The 25,648-nt window shown below is 37.7% G+C and overlaps 1 protein-coding gene across 1 annotated transcript; it reads right to left on the bottom strand.

Annotated features, from left to right (window-relative positions):
- Window positions 1-21,713: 21,713 nt before the first annotated feature.
- TMEM18 (transmembrane protein 18) lies at window positions 21,714-25,335 on the bottom strand. The gene is made up of 5 exons (XM_048052514.2): window positions 25,218-25,335; window positions 24,885-25,005; window positions 23,291-23,345; window positions 22,421-22,514; window positions 21,714-22,333 (listed from the first exon to the last, which is right to left on the bottom strand). Exons 1-5 carry the CDS (start codon window positions 25,263-25,265, stop codon window positions 22,244-22,246), a joined length of 408 nt encoding a protein of 135 aa, XP_047908471.1. The 5' UTR covers window positions 25,266-25,335; the 3' UTR covers window positions 21,714-22,243.
- Between the last annotated feature and the right edge of the window lie 313 nt (window positions 25,336-25,648).

Genomic DNA, 25,648 nt, shown 5'->3' on the forward strand with positions numbered 1-25,648 from the left:
AAGAGAGGGTTAAACACAGGAATAAGTTCCATGAAGATATTGTGAAATTTTCATTCTTAGAAATTCTCAAATCTCAACTAGAAAAGGCCCAGAGGAGACAGATCTAATTTTGATCTAATTCCACTGTGAGCAGGAGGTTGAATTACATAACATCCCGAGATTCCTTCCAATCTATATTTTTCTGCGATTGTGCATAAATTGAATAAAGGAGATATATTAAAACTGGAAAATGATAATAATTTGCCTACTTAGTAAATGTAAGTATCCATTGTTTCTTCCAGAATTAATAAGCTAGTAGTGCTCAGGCTGTTTGTTAGCACACAAATAGATATGTTAGGTCAAGGCAGGACGATCAGGCTGGATTACTCAAACATCTTGAAAGTTGAGAAGATGACTCTAATTCTTTGTGGGAAGTTTCATCACTGCAACTCTGAATGTCAGTGACTCTCTCACTGGTTCTTGATCTCCCTCAATACTTTCCTCCAGAGCATTCAAGTTCCAGTTCAAGGACAGAACAGGATTTGCTAGTTATGAATAGGAGTTGTAGAGTAGGAGTGAGGGCCACCAAGAAAGGAGAACCTGCCAGTGTCCCTCTGTCACTGGGCTGTGCAGGGAAGACCTCTGGTTCCTTCTTTGAAGTGGGGCCCAGGGCTGTGGGGGAGGACCGTGGGGGCTGGGCAGGGGCAATCAAGGCTGGAGGGCCTGGACTCCGACATCTAGGACAGAAGCCCTGTCCATGAGTGGATCAATCTCACCTCAGGCTGACAGGAAAACAGAGCCCATGGCCTAGTCCAGAGGGAAGCGGTGTGAGTGCAGACCATGTGTTTTTCCTTCCTGCAGCTGGGACAACCATCCAGGCCCAGCGGACCTTGCCCTTTCAAATACCTGTGCAGCATGAAAACAACACCTGGCAGTGCAGAACGTGAAGGTTCAGCTTTGTGATGTGAAAACACCACGCTGGTGGGCTGTAACAGAGCCTTGTCATTGATTCAAGTGCAGTCAATGAAACACATACACTGAAGTACAAGCGTGTCTCAGATGTGCTCCGTGGTTGCCAGAAGGGAAGGCAGTGCAACGTGCAGCTGTATTACCTGAGGTAGGACCCTACAAATGCCACTTGCTGGGCTGTCAGAGGCATTCTGCTTGTGACTACGCTCTCATGCCCTCAACGAGGGCTGGCAGTCTTGTCACAGCCTTTCTTCTGCTGGATTGTCCCGGCATAGTTATTTTTTTAACAGCTCCAGGCATCATTACTTCTGGCTTATGGAGTTTGATAGATGCTGCCACTAAGGTTTTGATCTTCACTAAGACCTTATTCTTCAACTGCTGATCCTAATAAACCTCTGCATGCTATGGTATAAGAGCCTACAACAAGTAAAGAGTACAGCTCTGTTGAACCTGTTTTATTAATTTCTTTTAATTCAAAGATCTTTTACTTTTTAATGACTTTGCTGTTAACTCACTTGGCTGTGCCCAATGGGAGACTGAGAGTAGGTTCTTGGAATAGCATATCCAAGAGTATTGTCCTTCTTTCATTGCAAGGCATCGTCTTGCCCAGATCATTATACCTGGGATTTACTAGACTGAAAATATTCTGATAAAACTTTTCTAGTAGAAAGACTTTTAAATCTCCTACCTTATGCCTTCCCTCTGCAACCAGCCATCCTGTTTGAGGGACTCAATTATCCATATGAGCATTAACCTATGAGAAAGATCTCAAATAAATAAATAAATATTTAAATATTTTTATTCTGTCCAGAAGTGTCTGTGGAATAAACTGCATTCAAGCTCCAGTGTGCCAAGATTTTAAAGAGTTCAAATACAGTGACTAGAGCAGTTTTCATTTTGCTCAGGGATGGTACTGCAGTTAACGCTTGATCTGCCAGCTTTTATGGAGTTAAGAAATGTTAGAGTTAAAATCTATGAAGAAAAAACACAGAGGACAACACAAAGAATATAACTTTTTTTTTTTTTTTACACATCTTTCTTCCAAAATAAGTGTGTCAGTATTTCCTGATCGAGTCTATCTCATTATACATAGTAGCCTCTCTGTTTTCCAGCTACTTAACCAGAACTGACTATGGCGTGTTATCCCCGGGATCTCAGGAGAGGTGATACTTCCATAGATTTACTACCTAGAAGAGTTATTTGATTACTCCCCAGTGACTTTAGTTTCTAGAGGAAATGATTTTTTAAGCACAGGTGTAGAAAACATCTAGAGCCTTGCAACAATATTAATGTTTCATTCATTCACTGTGTTGGTCATGTCTAAACACAGTTGTCTTTAAAATGTTCATGCCTCCAAAACGCTCCAAAGCACCACCTTTCTTAGGCTACTCCAAGCTGACAAGCAGAACTCGTTCATAACTTGCATGTGTTCTTACATACTCTAATTCTCTATGTGAAGAGAGAGGTTGCGTGTATTAGATCCTATTTGCTATGTGGCATTGCTGAAAATGATGTAAATTAAATTTTATTAATATATTAATTAACATTACTTATATTTAAATTAGCACATTCTGCCTGTACAGTTCATATTCTTCACACTTGGTATGTTTTGCTTTCATGCATACAGTTTGCCTAATTATATACTTTCAGCTGATCCCCATTATATTGTGAGAACTGTTGAAAACTCATGGCACATTTTGGAGCTCAAGTAAATGTCATGAGTAGAAGTCTAGATCCACTGAAGCAAGTGGAGAATCCAGGTCAATAAGACCAGATTACACTCAAGGAAACTCTTCCTTCTCTTCTTGTATGCATTTTCTCCACAGTAGCCATTCTGAGAAGATGAACATCTTGCTCAATTGCAAGATCAGAATTCTGAAACAGATCATCAGATGCTTAATGCTTCTGTGCTTTATTCTGGCTTTTGGTCCCTGATCATATGCTCTGCATACATGCAAGACTGGAAGAGACATCCAGAAGTACAGATACTGACAAATGTTGTTCAAATCAGCAGGCTTATGACATGTCAATTCACACACACAGACACACAGGTACACAGACACACACAAGATATGCTACAAATAGAGCTGATCACGAAGAGATACTGATGCATATCCTAAAGAAAGGTAAGACGACAAGATTTTTGTTTCCATTTTCAGGGAATTTTTGCTTTCTTACAGGATAACTATCAGTTTCAGCTCCTAGGACCTATGTATTCCTCCCAGTCAGACTACTGTATATGAGAAATAATAATGTGTGTGCTCAGTGCAATAGTTGTAGAGTAATGGTACCCTTAAAAGGTCAGGAGTATGAGTTTTTCAGAACAGTAAAGCTTGACAGGTCAATAGCAACAAAATCATAGCCCTTTAAGGCATATTGTCAGGAGCTGACTGGTCAAATTACACTGACAGGAAACAACACAAAAGAAATCGTTTTCTGTATCTGAAAACAAAGCAAAACAGAACAACAACAAAATACACTTTTTAATTACAGAGAGGTATTACCAGGAACTAATGAGACTTCATTAAATGAAAATAGAAAGTGAGGGAAAATCTCAATTCGGTTTGCCGACATTCATATTTTAAATGTGTATTTTATTCTTTACTTGTGCTGGTAGTAACAGAGCTGCTGTCCAGATATCTCTTTAGCGTGACCCTTCAGGCTAGCCAGGCCTGATCAGTGGTTCAAAGAAGGATTAAAAGAGCTGGGCAGATTCATTAATCTGGAGAAGAATCTGAACACTGAAAAAGAGATATATTAAGTGGTGCTTTTCTTTCTTTTCACTGTGGTTCCTTTAAACTGGTTGGGGGGATGCATTCCAGTACAGAAGTGTACTTCCTATACTTCCTGTTAGAAGTGACGTAAGATTTTGTGTAAATTACCGTCTTTTTAAAACATGAGAATCAGGGAACCTACACATAAAGGTAGGATCTCTAGTGTCTAATGTATTGGAGACACATATTTTAAGCATATGTTTTCAGTATAAAGAAATCCAAACACTGGATCAGTAGTAATAATCTCAAGTTAGAATCTACAATAAACTCATTTATTCCTACAACAAATATTGATTTATGAACAACTCACAAACATAATTTCAGTACTTACCCAGTGCTAACATCCAGAAGGGCTGATTTGCTATTTTTGAGCAATTGCCAAACTTCTTAATTCCTGTTAGCTCTGGGAATTTTAGAAATATGTAATCACAAATCCAGGAAATCCAATACACATATGATCAATCTGAACTTTATCCACTTGCATAAGCTTCTACATTTTAGACAGAATGCATTTCCACTAAAAAAAAAAAAGAAGTTATACTGGTGGTATAAAAATATTGTCTTGGATAATTAAAACAAAATGTCCTAAAAAAGACAAAGGTTTCCTAAAACTGGCATAGACTTATTTGAATAATGCCCTGTAATAGAGAGGTTAAATGTACATCAGTTATATATAATTAATATCATACAATACTGTTCATGCTGCTTTTCCTGCATCTGTCTCTAAAAAATCATGACATGTTGAAGTGAGCAAAATGGATGTGTTTATCTAAACCTGACAGCGATATGTAGTACAGATGACAGCTCTTTGAAGATTACACAAAAATGCAAAAAGGAGATATACTTCATAGAGATCCAGAAGGAATACAGATTTGTTAAAAAGAGTGGTTTGTAAAAATATGGTTTGTTAGAAAGAGAGAAAATATGAAACCTGGTGGCATATTTTTTAGTTCTGTATAACAGTTTTGCCTAGATTTATTTCTTTTCTTTTTTTTTTTTTTGCAAGACAACATTGAGCTAGCAATTGAGGTGTGTTGTTAATTGTTAGGTGATTGTTAATTTTAGAATTGACCAGAAAATCTTTAAACCTTATGGCCAAAAGCTTGCATGCCAAGGAAACAATGTTCTGTAAATGCTTTAGAGGTATTAGCTAGAAAACAGTGTTTAGACTGTCTAATAGTGGTAACCCAGGGTTAAGTGTCATGTAGAAGAAGTCTGGTTTTATTTTACATTTAAAGCTGATTTTGGCAGAAAGGCAAAATTGAAAACACCAAATATAAATGAGGTATTTATGACACCACTCTAATCAGGATGTCTCAATGCAATGAAATTAAGTATGGCAAAGTGGTTCTCCAATAACTGCACAAATAAAATTAAATTAAATGAAAAACCATTAAACATTGTTACCCTAGTCAATTCTTAAAGAATAAACAGTTAGAAGTCAAGATCTAGATCACATTTTTAATTTCTTATTAAGCATTAACAGATACTAAATATTAAAATGTCAGCTTTGATATATATATACATATAATTAATTGACCATGCATGTTTAAACTTACAGTTGTTAGTAACCTACCACTAATGGTAAAATAGAAAAATAATTCAGATTATTTTTTTTTTCTGTCATGGTTAACATCTTTCTAACATAAAGTGACTTAGAACTTATTTAATTATATAGTGTTGTGTGTTTCTTTGCTCCAAGATAGGTTGGATGTTAACTAGAGCTCTCAAGGAAAGGGTAAGTGACCCTTTGTTTCCCATCCTAATAGTCAACTGGAGCTGGAGAGCACCAGTTTTCTGGTAACTGAGCAAAGCAGCTTCCTCACCTTTCTATTTCTCTCAACAGAACTTGTACATCCTTAAACTTGGTATGTGTTGTCTTTGCAATAACATTTGTGTGTTCTTTGTAAAAGGAAATAATATTTACTTATTTTCATAAGATGTTTTCAAGGTCAGTAGAAGGAAAGTCATGTACAAAAGCAAAGAATTAGGATTTAATAACGTTTTGGTAAAATAAACCACAATCAGTTATACAGTAATAGTACTCAGGCAGCTCACCAGTCATTTTCACAGCTTGCTTAAGCAAGGATGAATGGTATATTGACACTAGTGAGATATTTTAGCACCCTTTCTCCATGCACACTCTTCCAGCACTTGATGCTCACAAGGCACCCATACACTGTGGGAGAGCAAGTCCTCCTCCTGGCTAGCAGTGAGGGCAAGAGCAGTATCCGATGTGACCTGAAGATGTTTCCTTCTGTGCTGTACCACCTTAAAGAATATCCAGGAACAAGTGCCTTTTTTACCCTGCTTTCAATGGTGCTGTGTTTCATGGTGTCTCTATGACTTCACCTGTCATCTCATTTCAAGATATTTAATTCACTGCCTTTCCTCACTTTAGAGCCAAAGAATTAATTTGTATTTCTAACATGACTTAAGGTGAGACTTCAGATAATTACTTTTGTATCTGCTTCCCTTCAATTCAAAGAGTAAACACAACTGGTTATTATTAGAGATTGCTGAGATGAAGCAAAAAGTTACCTGAATCCTATTTTCAGAAATGGGGGAGTTAGGGGTGCAGGTGGGGGCAAAGGGAGAAGGGGGGGAATGGATATATTGTAAGAGAACAGATGGGGGATGTCTTATGCTTCACTGAGGCTGGTGCTCGGTTCAGTACCCCAAGGAATGTTTCCCAAGAGAATCACAGCTGAAGGCTGTGTCAGATTTTGCTCTCAAACTGTAAGAGAATTTTAGGCACAACTTTGATCTAAAAGTTGGCAGTTTAACTGCCATATTTTTTAATAATTAAAGGAAAATAGGACTTTCAAAGTAATGCAAGCAAGGGTTTCCACATTAAAAAAATGGGATTCTCATGTTGAATTTCCAATTTAAAAAACAGAATTGTTTTCTCATGTTTTTGGAAATAACATCAACGTTTATGTAAATCTAAAAGGCAAAATATTAAAGAAAATCCCCAAATAGTGGATTTATTGTTGTTTTTTTTTTTGTTTGTTTGTTTGTTTGTTAATAACCTGGTTAATTTCAGATTTAATTTTGGTTTGGCAAAACAGCTCAGAATTTAACAATGCTATTATAATTAGAAGAAAATGCCAAAATTTAAAAGTTTGCCCATTTTTCATGTTACCTTAACTGTCAAGATCTTTGCCTGAGTTTCAGGAAAAAATACACAGCAGGACTGACAGAGAGGAAACAGTAACACAGCAATACATACAACATCGATGGGCATTCATTGACGGACCTGTGCATTAAATCTTAATTTATGCTCTCATGGTAAAAATTTCAGATATCTGGAATATTGACACTGACCAGAAGTGAAGTATTTAATAGTGCAAAGTAAATAACGTACTGGGACATGATGATATTGTTTCGTACTATGTATACTTTAAGTCTGCAGTTTTGTCATATGCTAAAGTAATCAATCCCACTTGCAATATAAATGTCAAGTACTATATATTAAGGTTAATGCAAATTTTCCCTCTTGCACCATGAAAAAAATATTCTATAAACCTGGAGAAAAGCCACATAAAATATTAAAATGTTTTCAACAGTTAGGCAGGAAAAAGCTGTCAACAACAGGAAGAATAATGATCATTTAAGCTGTTACAAAAAGATTACCAACAGTCTTTCCTTGACATACGCATGTGGTTAAAAGTTAATTTTACTGTACATATTGACAGTCATTATTTTACAAATTCCCATGCATGTGAATAATCAGGCAAGAAAGAGGTTTATTTAAGAAAATTATGCATATACATAAGGTTTTGCTGTACTTTATTTGTTTCTTGAAAGTTGTATTGCAATCTTTTTAAAAAAATAGTAGAGATTGAACATTGAACTGTTCCTACTCTATCTTTTGACTTGTTGTTTCAAAGATTTCTTGTTATTAGCCTAATTATTACAAATATTTAAACTAATGTTAAGTATATTTTCCAGTGATTTCACTTTCCACTTCTCTAGTTTTCCAATTAAAACACTGTCTCCCTATTTCCAGTATTATAGATAAATAATAACCGAAGACTTATTCTATTGTTCCTAAAAATATTTCCAAAATCTATGTATTTTATCTTTATTTGTAGACAAGGCAAAAATCAACAAAGAGCATCATCCCAGAGTGTTTTGATAGCTAGATGGTTCACCAAGGTTGGAGAAAAATAACAGACATGACTGGAAGTGCAGCTTTTCACACCAGGTTAGAATTTGAACCAGGTTTTCTTATTGCCTAATAACTGGGCTCTCTCTCCTGGGTTAAAGTGGCCCTTAACAGGAGATAGATGTTCCTGGACACTGTTGTTACTAAGGGGCTGTTGATAAGGGCACTGTACTGGGGTGAGTCTAATCCAGGTCAGAATTGTGAATTTGAGTTGTGAATCCCTTTCTAAATAAGGGTCCCATTCATTGACCTATTAGTTATCATGAGGTTCCCTCCAGCGGTTTAGCAGTTCCAGCCTAAACTTGAGAAATATCTACCAACAGAAATGTTACTGAAAACAGCTCATTCCTGCACCCACAACCCAAGCTAAACAAAACAAAACAAAAAATCCCCCAAACAAAACAAAACAAACAAAGCCTGTTTCAATCAATTATTGATAATATACTGTGTCAAAAAATTCCCTTTCATCCCCACTGAGGAGGACAAGAATGTAGACACAGCCTTTATTCACAATGAATTTGTCAAGCTATGTCAGAATGGCATCCCCCTACCCTTTTAAGCAGTGACCGGACAGTGAAGGTATCTGAAACATGGTATCAGATACCATGTACAGTGCAAAATCTCACACTTATTTTGCTTTCAGTCTTCACTAAAAGTTTAGCAAACACTGAAAAACGTCATGCAAATTAGCATCGTAGTTACTAAAAGTCCTAATACTTTAAAAAAAAACAAACAAACCAACAAAAAAAAAAAACCTTACCTAAAAAAAGTGCATCATACCAGGATGTTCCACAGCAAAAAATCACCAGGTGGTGGTGGTGACTGCTGGGGTCATATTTTTTTGTTCTTACACACTTCACTAAGTAACTGCTATTGGCAAGTCAGAGACAAGACGAGAATGGATTTGATCAGATCCAGCACAATTGCTATTTTATGTATTTTTCCTATTATCTCTCAGTACAGTAAGATCATGTTCTGTCCTTAAAAATCAGCAATTTTTACCTTTCTGAAAAACTAGGAAATGTAACAAAAAAGCAAGCAGTATTCTAACATTAAACTATAAACAGAGTTTTTACAGTCTGAGTGGTGACCTCTCCACAGCATGCAAGTCTTTCAAATACATTTCTATTTGAAGAGAACAGCCATAAACTGCAACAAAGTGAACAGCTAATCACTCCTACAAACTTGGGTGGCAGGTTATAAAACCTTGAGGTGATCTCAACACTAGCAGTGGAGGACAACATGTGAGGTTACTAAATTGCTTCCTCTGCTTCACTAAGAAGGCCCTCTCCTGTTTCTTCAGTTTGATAGGAGCCTGAGGGCAGGAACAGAACCATCAGCCCCTGGGAGATGGTGGAGTTCCCTGCTGTGACAACACCTACACAAATGCCAAGCTACATCCACTTCCCTAAAGTGAGAACAGCGATAAACAGTTTGAGGAAAACACAATGATGTCTCCCACTCAAAAGCTGGATGTATTCTGTCTAGCATCAGTTCATGAATATTACTTTTCATTAATCTGGATGATTATTCCATTTTCAGAGAGGGTCAGAAAGGGAAATATTATTGAAATCCCTAACAGGGTTTCCTATTCTTGCTTGTGCTGTGATACATCATAATGAACTTTTCAAACTGGAGTCAAAATAGGAATCCAAAGTAAGATAGCAGGATATAAACGTGTATCCCAGATACGGAAGTGTGAAAGAAATGGCTGCTAGAAGAAAAGAACTGGCACTGGGTAAGTCTGGATAGCCTAAATGCAGAATTTGGTAAGCTTCATGTAGTAGATTTCTGGTTTCCTAGATTTCAGCAGAGAAAACAGCTCCTTTACTCTGAAGCTGTCAGCGTTCCTAAGGGTTTGAGTTGGCTGATAATTGAAAATGGAAAAATTCTCAAATGCATCAAGGGCTGAAAGTTCTGACAGGTCTGGAGAGACTTGTCGTTTTTTTTTGTCTTTTAGTATCAAACTGAAAATGAATTTAAGTGGAGAAAGTAGCCACTGAGAAGTTCAAGCTAGAGAACATTGAATAAATGCTTCTGCCATAATCTGATCTGCAGCAGCCCAAATCTGCATGCTTGCCAGCCACTCCATGTTTATTTGATATGCTAGTGTGGTTCCTCTGCTGACAGTAAACACGTAGCATGTTTAAACCCTGCTCAGTAGGTCTAAGGGAGCTGTGACTCCAATGGATGGAGGTGTACTTAAATAACAGAATCTCTGCTACTTTTTAATTCAAGAACATTAAACAAAGAATTTATGTTTCACAAGTGGAAGTAAGAATACTTAAAATGTAAAAGTGGGTTTATAATTTCTCTCTTCCAATTTCTGCTTTGCTAGAGCAGATGTTACCCCTATTCTACCTTTCGTATTGTAAAAGCAAAGACTGTAAAGGTTGTATTTGTCTTATTTATATTTGTCTATTAACCATTTTAATAGAAAAGAGAAAGTTACATCCGTAAATGCATTTTGTGATATTACTCGACCTTATCTCAATAATTTTAATAAATAGTTTACATTAAATCTTAGTGAAGAGAAATAGACTTCAGGCATTCCACAAGCCATTTTAAAGCTCTTACTCTATTCAGGAAAATTTTATATTTTGTTCCCACACCAGTTTGGGAAATCATAACTAAATTTCATACACAGAGCAAGACGAGCAATATGTAGGATTATATCAGCATCAAGTCCAACTTCTGGCTCTACACGGCTAGAAAAAATAAACCATATTTCTGAGATAATTGTCCAAATGCTTCTTGAACTCCAACAGGCTCGGTGCTGTGACTGCTTCTCTGGGGAGCCTGTCTCAGTGCCCGACCACCCTCTCGGTGAAGAACCTTTTCCTAACACCCAGCCTGACCCTCTTCTGACACAGCTTCATGCTGTTCCCTCGGGTCCCATCACTGGTCACCAGAGAGAAATACGACAAGTTGCCAATTGTGGTGTGATCCCACCACACCTCAGCCTTCTCTTCTCTAAGCTGAACAAACCAAACCCTCTAGACCTTTCATCATCTTGTTGCCCTCCTTTGGACACACACTGATAGTTTTACATCCTGCTCTAGTTCTAATGGCACCCCACACTGCACACAGCACTGGAGATGAGGCTTTACCAGTGCAGAGTGGAGTGGGACAACCACTTCCCTCGACTGGCTAGCAATGCTGTGCTTACAAGGCTCTTTTGATCATGTAAAACGCTGATGTGTTGACTCACTACACTAACAGGAATGAACCTGGACTCAGCAAGAGATCAGACTAAATTTGAACCCTTCCGGTTAAGAAACTTCGACCATGTGGTATAAAGAAGTGAGACAAATTTAATGGTCCAGGCCATGCTAGAAATACCTTCTATAAAATAATTAGTGCTAAATCCAGTCACTGTGATTAAATTGGTCCACGAAGAAACATTCTTGCAATAATATGGCTGCTTGCATTTGTTAGGGCTTCATCATAAAATACCATCTGCTCTTTTATATCCTTCTGTATAGCTCTGACTTTCAGAGAGATGGTAGTGATTACCTCACATCTTTATTATATAAAAAGAGCTGTTTGCTCGTTCAGTTTTCAGGAAAGAAAAAAAAAAGTTTTTGTCAGTTTACTCATCAATTTGCTCATCTGTTTGTCCTATGCAACATGATGATTTCAAGTCTGCTGACACTGTTACCCAAGGGAGTATGATTCATGCAATAATTTTCCTTCCTTCCTGCCTATTTCTTTTAAATTTGCTGGAACTTTACTATAAGCCATACATATTTTTCACCTTAAACAATTCTGCCCTTACTAGCACTACAGTCATTCATTTCACTTTTAAAATCTTATTTTCTTATTTTAGACCAGGGGCTTACTAGTATTGGAAAAATACTCTAAATTAAGATGTCATAAGATTTTAGTTTCTTATTCTTAACATCCCATTCTTGTCAGGATACCTGTTCTTTCTCACTCTCTCTTCCTGTGGAAAATGAACTCCTTCTTCAAGAATAAAGACTAATATTCATAACAATATCTTTGTGTTCATAGTCAATTTTCACCAAGGCTATCAAAGAATCTTAGAAATGTGGGAAGCTTCCCCTTTTCAGCATGGTGGTCATTGACAGTGCTCCAGGATCCATTGTAAATCAGCAGCCTTCTCAATTAATGCCCTGACGCTGAATCCTGCAGCAAATAGAGCGTGGCTTACTGTAATGAAACCCACCAGGGACTTCTGGGTGAAGCAAACAGGAATTCCTGTACCTGCTGCAAACGAAAGGCCGTCGAAGAGGACATCACACTGGCAGTGGTTTCACTTCAGAGGGCTCAAGTAAGGTGAGTCTGAAAATGCAAACCTGGAGAAATGTATTGATCCTGGCAAAGGATCAATTGCCTGATTGTGAGCTAAAACGATCATGGCTAATTTCTTCATGCTCTAGATGAACTGAGCTGGGGCAATTATTTTGACTACAGCACACCCTAATTCAGAGAAAACGAACAAGGATTAGTATCTTGTGGTCAGTCTCCGTGTTCACTCGAGAGCTGGAGGCAGTGCATGAGGTTAAATGGCTTTTAACTCTCAACACTGACCTATCCAATATTTGTTCACCGTTTCTGAAAGAGAATTTTCATTCCCATGTTTTGATGGGTTTAGCAGAGCTTACGTGAACAATACAATTTTGGCCCTTCTCACTAGAATTCTTGTGGATGATCTTTATGCACATGAATCTGCCAGTTCCTTCCCAGAGAATGTTGGCAGACTGCAAGGAATGTTCCTTTCTACTTTGTTGTGCATTTTTTTTCCCTAAGATAACTGTCTTATATCTAGCATAATAATAACCAGCAGCTCTCCTATTTCCTCCACTTGTCTCACAACAATCATCTTGTCCTGTATTTTTTTTCACGCAGCTTTTCCTCTCCTTATTCTTTGCCTTTTCATCTTTTACTTAAAAAAAAATATAATTAAAATATTTTAAACAAACAAAACCAAATCTGACTTTACTTCATTTCACTCAAATTTGTTTCTATGCATGCCTTCCTTGCAGTTCCACTCCAGTTTGCTTTGTGCACTGGGTCCTAAGGGAAACATCTATGAAGTTGCAATTGTTCACAGGTCTCCTCTCTCTGTTAGTGTGGTACCCCTCATTTTGCCCTTTAAAATTCCATCTTCTTAATGGCATTTAAACATGACTAAAAAAAATGACTAAACATAGTCACTATGCTGGTACAAGTACTTTTCCACATCCGTGCTCTTCCCTTTCACATCAAACACTTCTTATCAGTGGTTCTAACCCTTTGCCAGAGTTACTGTTACTCTTGGCTGTTTTCATGACTCTGAAAAGACGCTGAGTCACACCTGAATCCCCTGGAGGAAGAAAAGAGGGGGCTCTACCGCTTCTTTCCCCATAAGAGATTTGTTGTCTGGATACAACACACTTTAACTATACGAGCTTGCTAAAGAGCTGCACTGTAATGCTGTAATTTACACACAGACACTCTAGATGGACAGTTAAGCATTCAGAAAATGATGAGACATGATTAAGTCATGATTTAATCATTTTGTCTCTGGACCAGTCCTCAACGCCTTTGAAATTTGGGAACTGAGAATCTTGTCACATTTATGATTCTAATTCCAGTAACTCTATACCCAACAGCTTTGTAGACATTCTATTTCATCTCACAATCCTACATCTACGTCATCAGACCTTTTAACCAGCTTGGAAGGTTCTGCACACAGTTAAAGCCATGTAAACAGAGTTAATATAAGGCCTAAATTAAATTACAGTAGATGTCAGAATATGTTAAGATGTCAAATTAGCCTATTTCCCAGTGCTGTATAGCAATAGAGCCCTCTAAGGGCTACAAAGAAAACCGATTGCTTTCTAACTCACATTTAATACTGACAATTATGTATTTAATTGAAACAATTATGTATATATTTTTTTATTATTTTATTTTTATGCGTTAATACAGCTATAATGTATCACATTTAGTCGGGTTAAATTCAAATGAGATAACTCTGTAAGGGTATCCCCTATGAGAATTAAGTTAATGATATTGAATGATAATGGCTGTTGTTAATTAGAATTAATATATGCCTAACTAATGGGCATGCATACACAAAAACAGGGGGCTTTTGTGCTGTTTAATTGAGTATAATATTCTGACTGGTAGTGTTTTAACCCATAAGCTGCTAAATAGAATCAATAAAGAAAAGCAGATTAAAACAAACAAACAAACAAAAAAAACAAACAAAAAACTTTTATACAGCTAATATTCTTCCATCGTTTGTATTCAGCATTTTCTACTAAGTCTCAGACAAGGCTTTTAAAAGAGGGTAGTTTACAGTTCAGAGGACAAGGTTTCCATCTTTCAGTGGAAAGATATTTGGTGCAATTTTTAAAGCACTACAGTTTCGAATTTGTCAATATTAATGTGTATTAACATGTACAAGAATAAGAAGTTGAAAAATACAATATCTATTTTTTTCTGTACTTTTTGTTTACTTGGCATTTAGTTTGTATTGCCCAATCATGATACAACCATGACATGTTGTCTTTAAATGTATTAGTTCTATTATTCACTTTACAAACCTATTGATTTCACTTTGTAGGTCATACTATAAAAAAATCTCAAAGACTCCAATGTATTTCAGTGCACTTAAAAGTCGAAATTGTGATTTCAGTCTTATAGAAGTCTTGAAAATAATAAATTCCATAAGTTTTGTAAGAGCTTGGAGAAGAACTTGCTTTCTCTTTTCTGACATAGATGTATAAATCACATATTGAACGCTCCAATATATTTCATTCAAATATAAATCTTACTAAACTTTTTTCATATAAATCTTTATACAAGTTAATTGTTTTGGGAATTTGTTAAACCTCAGGAGGGAATTTGAATAAACCTCATTTAGGGAATTTGTTAAACCTCCTGTGTTCAACCACATGAAGTTTAACAAAGGCAAGTGCCGGGTCCTGCACCTGGGACAGGGCAACCCTGGCTATACGTACAGACTGGGCAATGAGATGCTGGAGAGCAGCCCCGCAGAGAGGGATCTGGGGGTTGTGGTTGACAGCAAGTTGAATGAGCCAGCAGTGTGCCCTGGCAGCCAGGAGGACCAACCGTATCCTGGGGATGCATCAAGCACGGCATCGCTAGTCGGTCGAGGGAAGTGATTGTCCCACTCTACGCTGTGCTGGTGCGGCCTCACCTCGAGTACTGTGTGCAGTTCTGGGCACCACAGTACAAAAAGGACATGAAACTGTTGGAGAGTGTCCAGAGGAGGGCGACGAAGATGGTGAAGGGCCTAGAGGGGAAGACATATGAGGAGCGGCTGAGGGCACTGGGCCTGTTCAGCCTGGAGAAGAGGAGGCTGAGGGGGGACCTCATCGCAGTCTACAACTTCCTCGCGAGGGGGAGTGGAGAGGCAGGTGACCTATTCTCTGTTATCACCAGTGACAGGACCCGCGGGAACGGTGTTAAGCTGAGGCAGGGGAAGTTTAGGCTGGACATCAGGAAGAGGTTCTTCACTGAGAGGGTGGTCGCACACTGGAACAGGCTCCCCAGTGAAGCAGTCACTGCACCAAGCCTGTCTGAATTTAAGAAGAGATTGGACTGTGCACTTAGTCACACGGTCTAAACTTTTGGGCAGACCTGTGCGGTGCCAGGAGTTGGACTTGATGATCCTTATGGGTCCCTTCCAACTCGGGATATTCTATGATTCTATGAAATCTATAAGCTATGTGTTTTCTTCATTTTCAATATATATATATTTACTTTTAATATCGGTTACTGATAGATCAGTAAGATCATTTAATAATACTTTAGAATTTTTTTTTACTTCTGTTTCAAAGACAATTACATGGAAATCGCATAGCATGGCAACTGTCCTTGTTCACTTGCATATAAAGCCAGACAGCTAATTTTCATGTTAAAATTCTTTTTCCTACAATACATGGTAAGCAGAAAACTTGGAAAGCACACACTTTATTTACTAATTAATCTGAATCTTTGATGGTAAAAATGAATAAACTGATTTGCTGGAAAAAAAAGTCTCATTAACTTTTTTTTTTTTAATAAATTAGCTCTTGTTAATTAGGAGAATGTTCTGTGTCCTGTTTTCTTTTCTAATATATAATTACTGTAGAAGGATTAGACTAATTTAGGATTTGGGGCAATTGAAACAAGAAAACAGATAAAATTGGACTGTTTTATTTTCATTGACTGTGTGATTTCAAAAGAAAATAGACTGTGATTACTTACAAAAGCTCTCAGTATCAATTAACTTACAAAACCAACACCCAACACCTTAAAGCCATTAAGTCTATTTCCAATCCCAGTTTACAACACTGTTGTGGGTCAAATATATTTAAACAATCAAAAAGCTCACGGTTGCCTGGACTGCTATGCAAAACTTACGCGGTGAACAAGCAACACATTACTTGTTTGGTACATCAGTTTCCTGATTTTAGTTGATGCCTTTGCCTGAGTACAAACCTCACAAATAACATGCTGTCAAAGGTGGCTACAGGAAGCTGATTATTCCTACTAATCCCTAATTCAAGGTGAAGGGAATGTTATCAGAGGCATGACTCCTACAGTTACGGACCTTAAACAACTTATGTATTGTAGACCATCTTATATATGACTTCAGGATATATTATCATAGGATCATTCAGGTTGGAAAAAACCTCTAAGATCATCTGGTCCAACCTTTAACCTAGTACTAAAATCTACCACTAAACCACACTAAGTTCTACATCTACAGGTTTCTTGAAGACCTCTAGGGATGTTGACTATCACTTCCCTAGGCAGCCTGTTCCAATGCCCCACTACTCTTTCAGTAAAGGAATTTCTCCTAGTAACCTGATGATAACCTTCTGGTGGCCCCTGGAGCAACTTGAGGTCGTTTCCCCTCGTCTTATCACTTGGGGCTTGGTTGCTACATCCTCCTTTAAGGTAATTGGAAAGTACAATAAGGTCTTTCCTGAGCCTTCTTTTCTCCAGGCTAAACAACCTCAGCTCCTCTGCTGCTCCTCATAAGACTCGTTCTTTAGACTCCACACCAGCTTCGCTGCCCTTCTTTGAACATGAAAACACTACTAACAAGCTACCCTCAGGTCACTGTGCTAACCCATTTTCTCAAGCCCTTGCTGGACGAGAAGGGAAGAAAGGTTTACAGGATTGTATTCCTTTGATTCAGGGCTTGATTAACACGTGTTATAAAGGACACTTGGAACTCATCCATTTTAAGAAATGTGCCTTGTTTCAATCAGTTCTGCCGAATGCCTTACAAATTACTGTAATGCTTTCAGATGAATGAGGCAACACATTTGATCCTGACTTTGTTTTCAACTGGTTATAACTCTAGACAGTGCCAATGAAAACAGGACGACTATTTCAGTGGGACCACTTAAAGTCAATGCTTGTAACTGTGTAATGCATTACTAGTTACAGCTCTTTTCCTGGCTTCATTATGCCTGTGAAACAATGTAAGAATGGTTCCTATAGTTCATATTTAAATGAAGCAGTAAACACAAAAGTAGGAAATGTAGAGCTTCTCAAAAAAAAGTTATTAAGCATCTGTACACTGCTGAGGACTGTTTGACAGATTGTAGAGAAAGACTGAAGTGACTGCTGATATCTGAGAATCTCATTTATACACATGTGAGTTTAAGTGCACGTGTAATATTAAATGGTAGTGATGAGCTCTGTAAGGGAAATCAGAAAGAGATGGAAGACATATAAGCTGTCAGTTCACCAACTAGACTGCTTCGGCAAACTTTCCTGCATATTATTAACACAATAATGTATTTATATATGTATTTTTTAATTAAAGACCTCCATAAGTAAATGTAAGTATCCTCTCTCACTCATACTTAATTTCCTTGCCTAATCATGAAGCTTTAAAACACCAACCAAAACACAATCCTGACTCTGGAAGCATATATGATATATGCACATCACCACTGCCACTACAAGTACTTTGACCACTGCAACCTTCCCTGGTCATTCCAAAATGCTGCATAAAGTATTTATGAAGCTATGGTGAAAAACTACAGAACTTTGAGCCAATTTCTGCATGTGAAACAGTGACATCCAGTGACAAATTTGGTTAACTGCAATGGTCTCTACCCCAGATGCACAGAAAACCAATATTTCTATTTCATTGAAATGCATTAAAAGATTTTAAAGATATTTTAAAGTATTAAAAACATGTAAATATACAATTATATCAAACTATGCATCTCTCTTCAGAAAACTCACATTAAGTATAAAAGTGGTATAATCACCTGTAGTGAAAAATTCAATTTGCCTTTTTAATAAACTTTATTATAAATATGCAAAAATATTCACATTTGAAGAAATACAACATTAACTACTTTACAGCCCATATTCCTATCTTAGTCACATAAATAATCCTCTTTTTCCCTGACATTCCCACTTCCTATAAAAACCAGAGAATTTGAGCTTATGATTCTCAAAATGCACAGAGCAATTCTCCAGCCTATTCCTCCATTTAGGATTCATAACAACAGCAGTTGAGCATCCAACAAAGTTTTCCTAGAAACAGATCCCTTTCTTTAAGACAAAGTTGATGAGAAGTAACAAGACTGTCCTTCAAAGTTCTTTATTTAGAATACACACAATGCAGGAGACCTCAATTTATTGTCTTTCCGTGCCTTTGGTGATAATGTGTATGGGATATACCCATCAATTATAAAACAAAAACTACTGAGCTAGCAAATATTCCAATACATTCAAGTTCCTTTATTGAAATTCATTCGTTCTGCCTAGAATAAAGAAAGTCATTGGACTGAAAGAAGGGAAAATTCACCTAAAGATGCAGCATTTCAGTGAACATGGAAGAAGAGAGAATTCTAGGTTCCAATTCTTGGAAACTCATGTTACTTATTACTTTTCCATAGGGAACATGGCAAACTTTGAACTCCAGGAAGCCTGTCAACTAAATTCTGTTAATCTCTGTCCCTGAAGACCAAATTGCTTTCTACTAGGGAAAAGTTGCCAGGCTAATATTCCTTCCCCCCCCATGTTTTTCCACACTGGCTGACACTTGTGTGTTGTTGAGGAAAAATACGTTAAGGAAGGCTGAAGGTTTGAGTCACTGCCTGTAAGATACACAGAGCCAGAAACAAGTCACCTGTGTCTACTCTCACTGTCCAAAGGATGCAACTGAGCAGCTACTAGCTTTTCTGTATTTTTTTTTTTTTTCCATTTTGGAATAAGCAAACAGGCTCTTCCGCAAACAACCTAAAATCAGATCTCCCAATTAAGGTTATTCCACCAGTCTTAAATATTTGGATCTCATTCACTTATACATACAAAATCCTAAGTAGGCAAAGATCTCTGAAAACACAATGTAATTATTTTCATTTATCTATTTTCATTTGTCAGCAACTAGGCTGTTACATTACCATGCTGCCACTTCATAAAAAGCGATATAATGAACAAGAGCCTGCTTTGCTTAATTCTGATCATTTCTCACACAGCTATATGCTTACTTCAAATATTTCTTCTAAACCTAACTCTTAAGAGCTTTCCAGGCAAGGTTAGTTGCAGGTCAACTGAGATACAAGTTTGAGTCCTCCTGAAATGTAGAAAATGGGAATACTTTTCTGACAATCACATATATAGAAACAGTGTGTGCAGCTGTCACATTTACTTATTGTAGCTTCAGCAGTTAGGCAAGTTGTAAAATCACCATGCTTACAATTAAGTGCACACTTTGAAATGTTTGTCCTTCAAAAATATTGGTAAAATTTTGGAATTAGGAGCTGTTTACATTCTCAAAATTACTTCTAGGGGACTAAAAATCATCTGCAACGCTGATACTTTCTGTACTAAGCATCATCTGCCTGCAAGCTACCGCATTATGTCAGTGGTATCAGAAATTAACAGATAATATACAGTCAAAATGGATTTTAACTTGCTAATTACAAATAAAGTCCCTGATGCTCCAACTGTAGGGCTCACTTTAACTGTTAAACAGTGGTGCCTTGAGATCTTATATTTAATGGCAACATTACTATGTTAATGCTACATGAAATTAAATACTGCCTGAAAGGTCAACAACACTGAGGTAAGAGGAAAGAACTTAAATACATACAAGATTATTTTTTTATTTCACTTGGAATCCCCAAAGGTACAGAGAATTTCTTCTATCCATAAAACCTGTGCCAAGCTAGATTAACACAAAACTTAGCAATACAGGAAATTTGTTATATTGTCTCTTACACCAGGAAAGACAGTTCTGATTGCTCACCAGTTTCACAGTTGCAGAAGAGGGAATTCCACTTTCCAACCTCATACAAGTAAGAGGACAAAACGCTGAAATATTTGGGGAAGATTTGCCTTGGATGAACTAAATGAAACACACTGTTTTTCATTGCAAGAAACTTCCTTAGAGAATATGCTGCTCCGAACCATGTAATCTACTGTGAATCAAACTCATAAATTATATGAAGCCCAGATCTGTTAGCAACTGGTAGTATCTCATGTATGGCACGGTACACAAGCTTTACACTTGTGACACTAGTGACATTTACAAATGTGACACTAGAACAACTGTGCGATTGTATTCTGCAGAACAGTTTACAAGAGGAAGTTCAGGAGCACATCTGTATGGTTAGGCTTCAGTCCATGCATAAAATTCCATAATTCTCCCCATCAAACTGTAAAACCAAAATTAATTTCTCCAATCCAAACCAGGACTACATCTATCCATATAAAATCAAACAGGTCTGTTCTCTGGTCTTGAAAATAGGTGCTATATCCTATCTTGTATCCATTTGGATAGATTCGCTTCACTCCTTCAAAACAGTGGTTTTTTTTTTTTTCCTTCCATAGGACCAGAGGCTGCTACCCAAAGGCACATGATCTCCACAAGACCACTACAGTTATTTCCACGGAGGAGTGAGAGCTGACACTGCCCAAAATTGCATCAATAGTCACAACAGAATGGATGGTTATGGGACAACATCTAAGCCTGCATCTATTTAGTTTGCTAATATATAAATAGCCTAGTAGTCAGCAATTCTTGATAGAGGTTTAAGGAGAGCCATGCTAAATTAATCCATGGAAGAATTAAAGAAACAGACCCCAGGCCAACAGTGCACTGCTGTTCCACAATGCTGTGAGACTCTCCAGAACATTTCACTGTCCCCTGAACTGGGAAGCCCTCATACTGTGAATACACACATGCATCTGATTATCTTCCTGCTTATTAACAGTAATTCCACTTTGGTCAAGACTATTTGAATTTTTAAAATCACAGGCAAGCTTAAAACCTTACGAGTGTTCTGCTTTTGCAATCTAGCCTTACATGCTCAACTGTTCTTCACATTACCATTATCTAAGCTCGATTTTGTAGATCATCATTAAACTGATTTTATACAGAGGTTTAGGTCTCCACATAAAGGATTAACCACTTCCAGATGCAACTTTCACTAAAAATGTATGGACTCTTTTACTCTACTCCCCCCATCCCCCAATTTTCCTTCATCAAATAAAAACAGATAACTCTAAGAAAAACTGAAGTCTTTATATTTTCACTTTTTTAAGTTTTCAGTAACTTATTAAAAAAAAGTCAAGCATAAAAATCTAAACAAGATTAACAAAATAACACAGAACATCCTAAAGTTTTTCCTTCCCTTCTGTTCTAAAAAGGGAAAGAGACTACTGAAATTTCATCCAGTTTTAAGAAAACATATTTATGTAACTGCATTGATATCACGATTTGAATGACGTATGCAAATTAGGTACAAGATATCAGAAAACTGGCAATTTCTAGGAAACAAAGAACAAAAGTGACTTAAAAAAATCAAGTTAACTCAATGTAAAATACTGTGGATAGTTTTATTTATAAAATGCTAATCATCAGAACTATTCACTGACATACAATACACACAGGAAGTATGAAACTTGATTTACAGACAAGTGAAATGCTTCACAGAAGCAAGGATTCCTGAGGCATTCTGAACATAATTCCTCATTTACTGGAATTCACAACAGTTCCATTGGCACAAGTAGCAAGAGACTGGCTAAATACACAGTTAAGACAGTTACAAAGATACATAGGCAAACGGAAACAGGAAGGTTGTGTCTCACCAATATTAACAGACTTGGTCATGATGAGAACTAGTTTACATCGAAGGGCACAAAGACCTGGTAAGACCAGATTTCTCAATTTCACTGAGAAATTTACATGTATTGTAGATACCTGCTTTTCTCATTGTCCATGGCCACAGGCTGCAAAGTCCTCTTGGTATCAGACAAAAAAATTGCTGCTTCTGCATAAACAAGCAGTAGGACTGATTGCATGGACAAGTATTATTACGACATCAAAAAAAAAAAGTGTTAGACCCTTTCACTTCTTCTTCTGTTTTTCTGCTTTAATTCTCTGCTGTAGTGTCTTCAGTTCAGTCATAACATTTAAAGTTCTGTACACCCAGTTGACCTGAAAAGTAGGTAAATTAATTAAATTGATAATTGCATTTATACAGGTGAGTTTAAAAAAAAAGTACCCGTATAAATGAAAACCTACCACAATTATGATAGTATTCACAAGTAGTGGTGCTGAAAATACTAATGAAATAAACATTCCTCTTGAATCAAAGTACTGGTATTTAGAAAACCTCCTGAAAGAAGAAAAATAAAGAAAAAATTTAAAAGGGAAGCTTTATTCAACATAGTTCACATAATGTTATATCTTCACAGTAATCATTCAACATGGACATTGTACAGATTATCCTACTTCTTGGGATCCCCAAACACAGGCCAGATGTATGAAGCTGGAAGTGACAGTAAGTTATCTTATCAGTTATTAGTGTTCACTACAGTACCAGCCTTTTTCTTACAGTTTTATTGCTCAAGACTCAAAACAACCAGAGATATATCTGTGCCTTAGAAGTCAAGCTTATCCTGAAGTGTCTGAGATGACTTTTAAATATTTATTTTGGTTTCTTGTATTAGAAGAGGTAACAGAAATAACAAGTGTAGTGAAGCTGTAACCTAGGCCATGCATGAATTAGGTGGAACATAAAGATTTAAAATTAGATGTCTGCACAAAGTGTTGTTAAACATACAATTTTCAGTTATATCAGAAAATGATCAGTTTTTATGACAAACTATCAGTTTAACTCTGGTATGCAAGTTTAATAAAAAGGGATGTGATTTTAAGCAATATAATAAATACACACTAGCTATTCAAAAATATTCCTTTTTTAAGCAGTAACCATGTCACACCCTATGGTTTAGTTCAGAAGTATTGTAACAATGAATGCAAGAAACCCTCTGCCATCCCATTCTACTGATGGGAGACTCTCTTTAGGTTAAGTTTTTGGGGGGGATTGATATATATGAAAAAAGAATATTTGTAGGACATTCATTTAAATATGAAAATGTAAATATTTACCTCCAGTTCATGGCTGCTAATTCATTTATATATTCTGCAGAGTACACTAAACCCACTGTACAAGAAAAAAATATTAGATTCAGTAATTATTTAAAAACAACTGCCATCAGTTCTGCCATATATACAAGAGATGTATACACATCATACACTACAACTTGATCATCAGAATATCAAACTGCACATTTAGTATTTCACAGTATGGCTTGGGTTGGATGGGACTTTAAAGACACTTCCAAACTTAAAAGTACTTCCAAGCCCCTGACACCAGATCAGGTTGCTCAAAGCCCCAGTCAGTATGGGCTTAACCACTTCCAGGGATGGAGCATCCACAGCTTCCCTGGGCAACCTGTTCCAGTGCCTCACCCATCCTCTGATGGAAGAATTTCTTCCTAACCTTTAATCTAAATCCTCCCTCTTTTAGTTTAAAGCCACTGTCACTGTACTTCCTGACAAAGAGTCCCTCTCCAGCTTTCCTGTAGGCCTCCTTTAGGTACTTGAAGGCTGCTATAAGATCTCCCTGGATCCTCCTCTTCTCTAGAAGAAATAACCCCAGCTCTCTCAGTCTTTCTTTGTAGGAGAGGCTTTCTTTGTAGGCTGTTCTTCATCCCCTTGATCATTCCAGTTTTAAATTAAAATCCCATACAGTTACTACCAAGTATTCAGTGATCACAAAATACACTTGCTATATTACAGGCAACCATGAAATCCTGCTTAACTGAGTTTACAGGAAGAGCTCAGAAAACAAACGATATACAAAAAAGTCAGCACAGTTTCCAACAATCTTCTTGATGACTCCCTCTAAGTTACGTCTGTAAAAAGAAACACCAGAACTTCCCAATAACCGGAATGGAATTAAGATATCATTTTAGATGCTCTGGTGTCACGCTTTTTTATCTAGGACTACTATCTGAAGTTAGGGTACTACACATTCGCAGCACATCTATGAATTTACACTTAAGCATTTACAGAAACCGTTCACATGTTGCATAGTATCCCAATCTTTTTTTAAGAAAAAAAAAAAGTAACTCCCTTCTAGTCATAGTTTTACCACTTGACTAGTTGACTAAGCGACACTTTTAAATCAGTCTTGCTCTTCCTCATGCCACTATCACAGGTGTCAGTGAGGCATATGATGAACCTGCTCCAAAAATGAATCCAGCTTGAAGCTAGCTGTATTTACTGAACGGCAGCATTAGAGTAATGCAGAGCAGAAAGCAGCTGCTCTCAATTTCTTCCTGAGAAGCAGCGTAACACACATGGTGTAACCATGCAAAAAAAAAATATTTATCCCAGATTCTCACTATGGTCAAGAAGTCTCAAGTCTCTGCTTTGTACAGTCATGGAAATCAAATAAACACATAAATATTTATAGGTCATGGCAGCTTCTGTATCAGGCAAATCAATTGTGTATAGATATATATATACTACTAGTACAAGAGGAATACTACTTTGTATGCACTTTATCTGTTGCAAGACATATTACAAAGCCCTGGGCTGTGTAAGAAACTGTCACCAAAATACAGGAAGTGCGAGCAACACACCCGCCCTGTATCTCCCGACGAGGAGCTCAGGGAAACACAACTGCACTACTCACCCATGCAGAGGAAGTGCCCAATTTGCACCCGGTAGTGCTGGAAGGAGAAGCAAGTTAAGAGGAAGCAGAGGACGTGGAAAACCGCCAGCCCCACCAGCCAGGGCTCGGACCAGTCCGTTCGCTATGAAAAAAAAACACGACATGAAAGGAGATTAGGGCACCGCTGGAGCAGCTCTCCTCTTCCCACACCGCACCGAACACCGTTTTCAGTCACGGACCGCGCTCACCAAGCACCCCAGCGCGGGCTGCCCCACACAATACGAGCAGGTCCCCGTTACACGCAACGACCAGCGCCTTCTCCCCAGCCCCTTCCCTCAGAGGACGGCGCCTCACCGCCACGATCGTGGACAGCCCCGGCGGGCCACTCAGCGGCGCCTCCATGACAGTAGCGCTCCGCCTCACCACACATAACGGCCGCCGAAGTCTCGCGAGAAGACGCCCAACGGCCGCAGTCGCGGCCGTTGGGCGTCTTCTCGCGAGACTTCGGCGAACGCAAGGTCCCTGCCCCGCGCTGGTGGCTTAGGGGGAGGGAAAATGGCGGACGTGCGGTTGTCAGTGAGGGAGGAAAGGAATGACATTCCTGACCTTGCTCAGTCTGCTTGTATCAAAAAGCACCTCTCTCTGTGTGCGAAGTGGTGGCCCTCGAAAATAACAGTTCAGAAAAGCAGCAGCAGCTCTGATTCCGTTTAGTGTTTGAGTTTGAAGCTAAGCTGCTGAGGGTGCTTTTTTATCATGCTGTGCTCAGTAGAACACTGACAAAAAAA

The sequence above is a fragment of the Anser cygnoides genome, chromosome 3 (assembly GCF_040182565.1).
Source record: "Anser cygnoides isolate HZ-2024a breed goose chromosome 3, Taihu_goose_T2T_genome, whole genome shotgun sequence".
Lineage (NCBI taxonomy): Eukaryota > Metazoa > Chordata > Aves > Anseriformes > Anatidae > Anser > Anser cygnoides.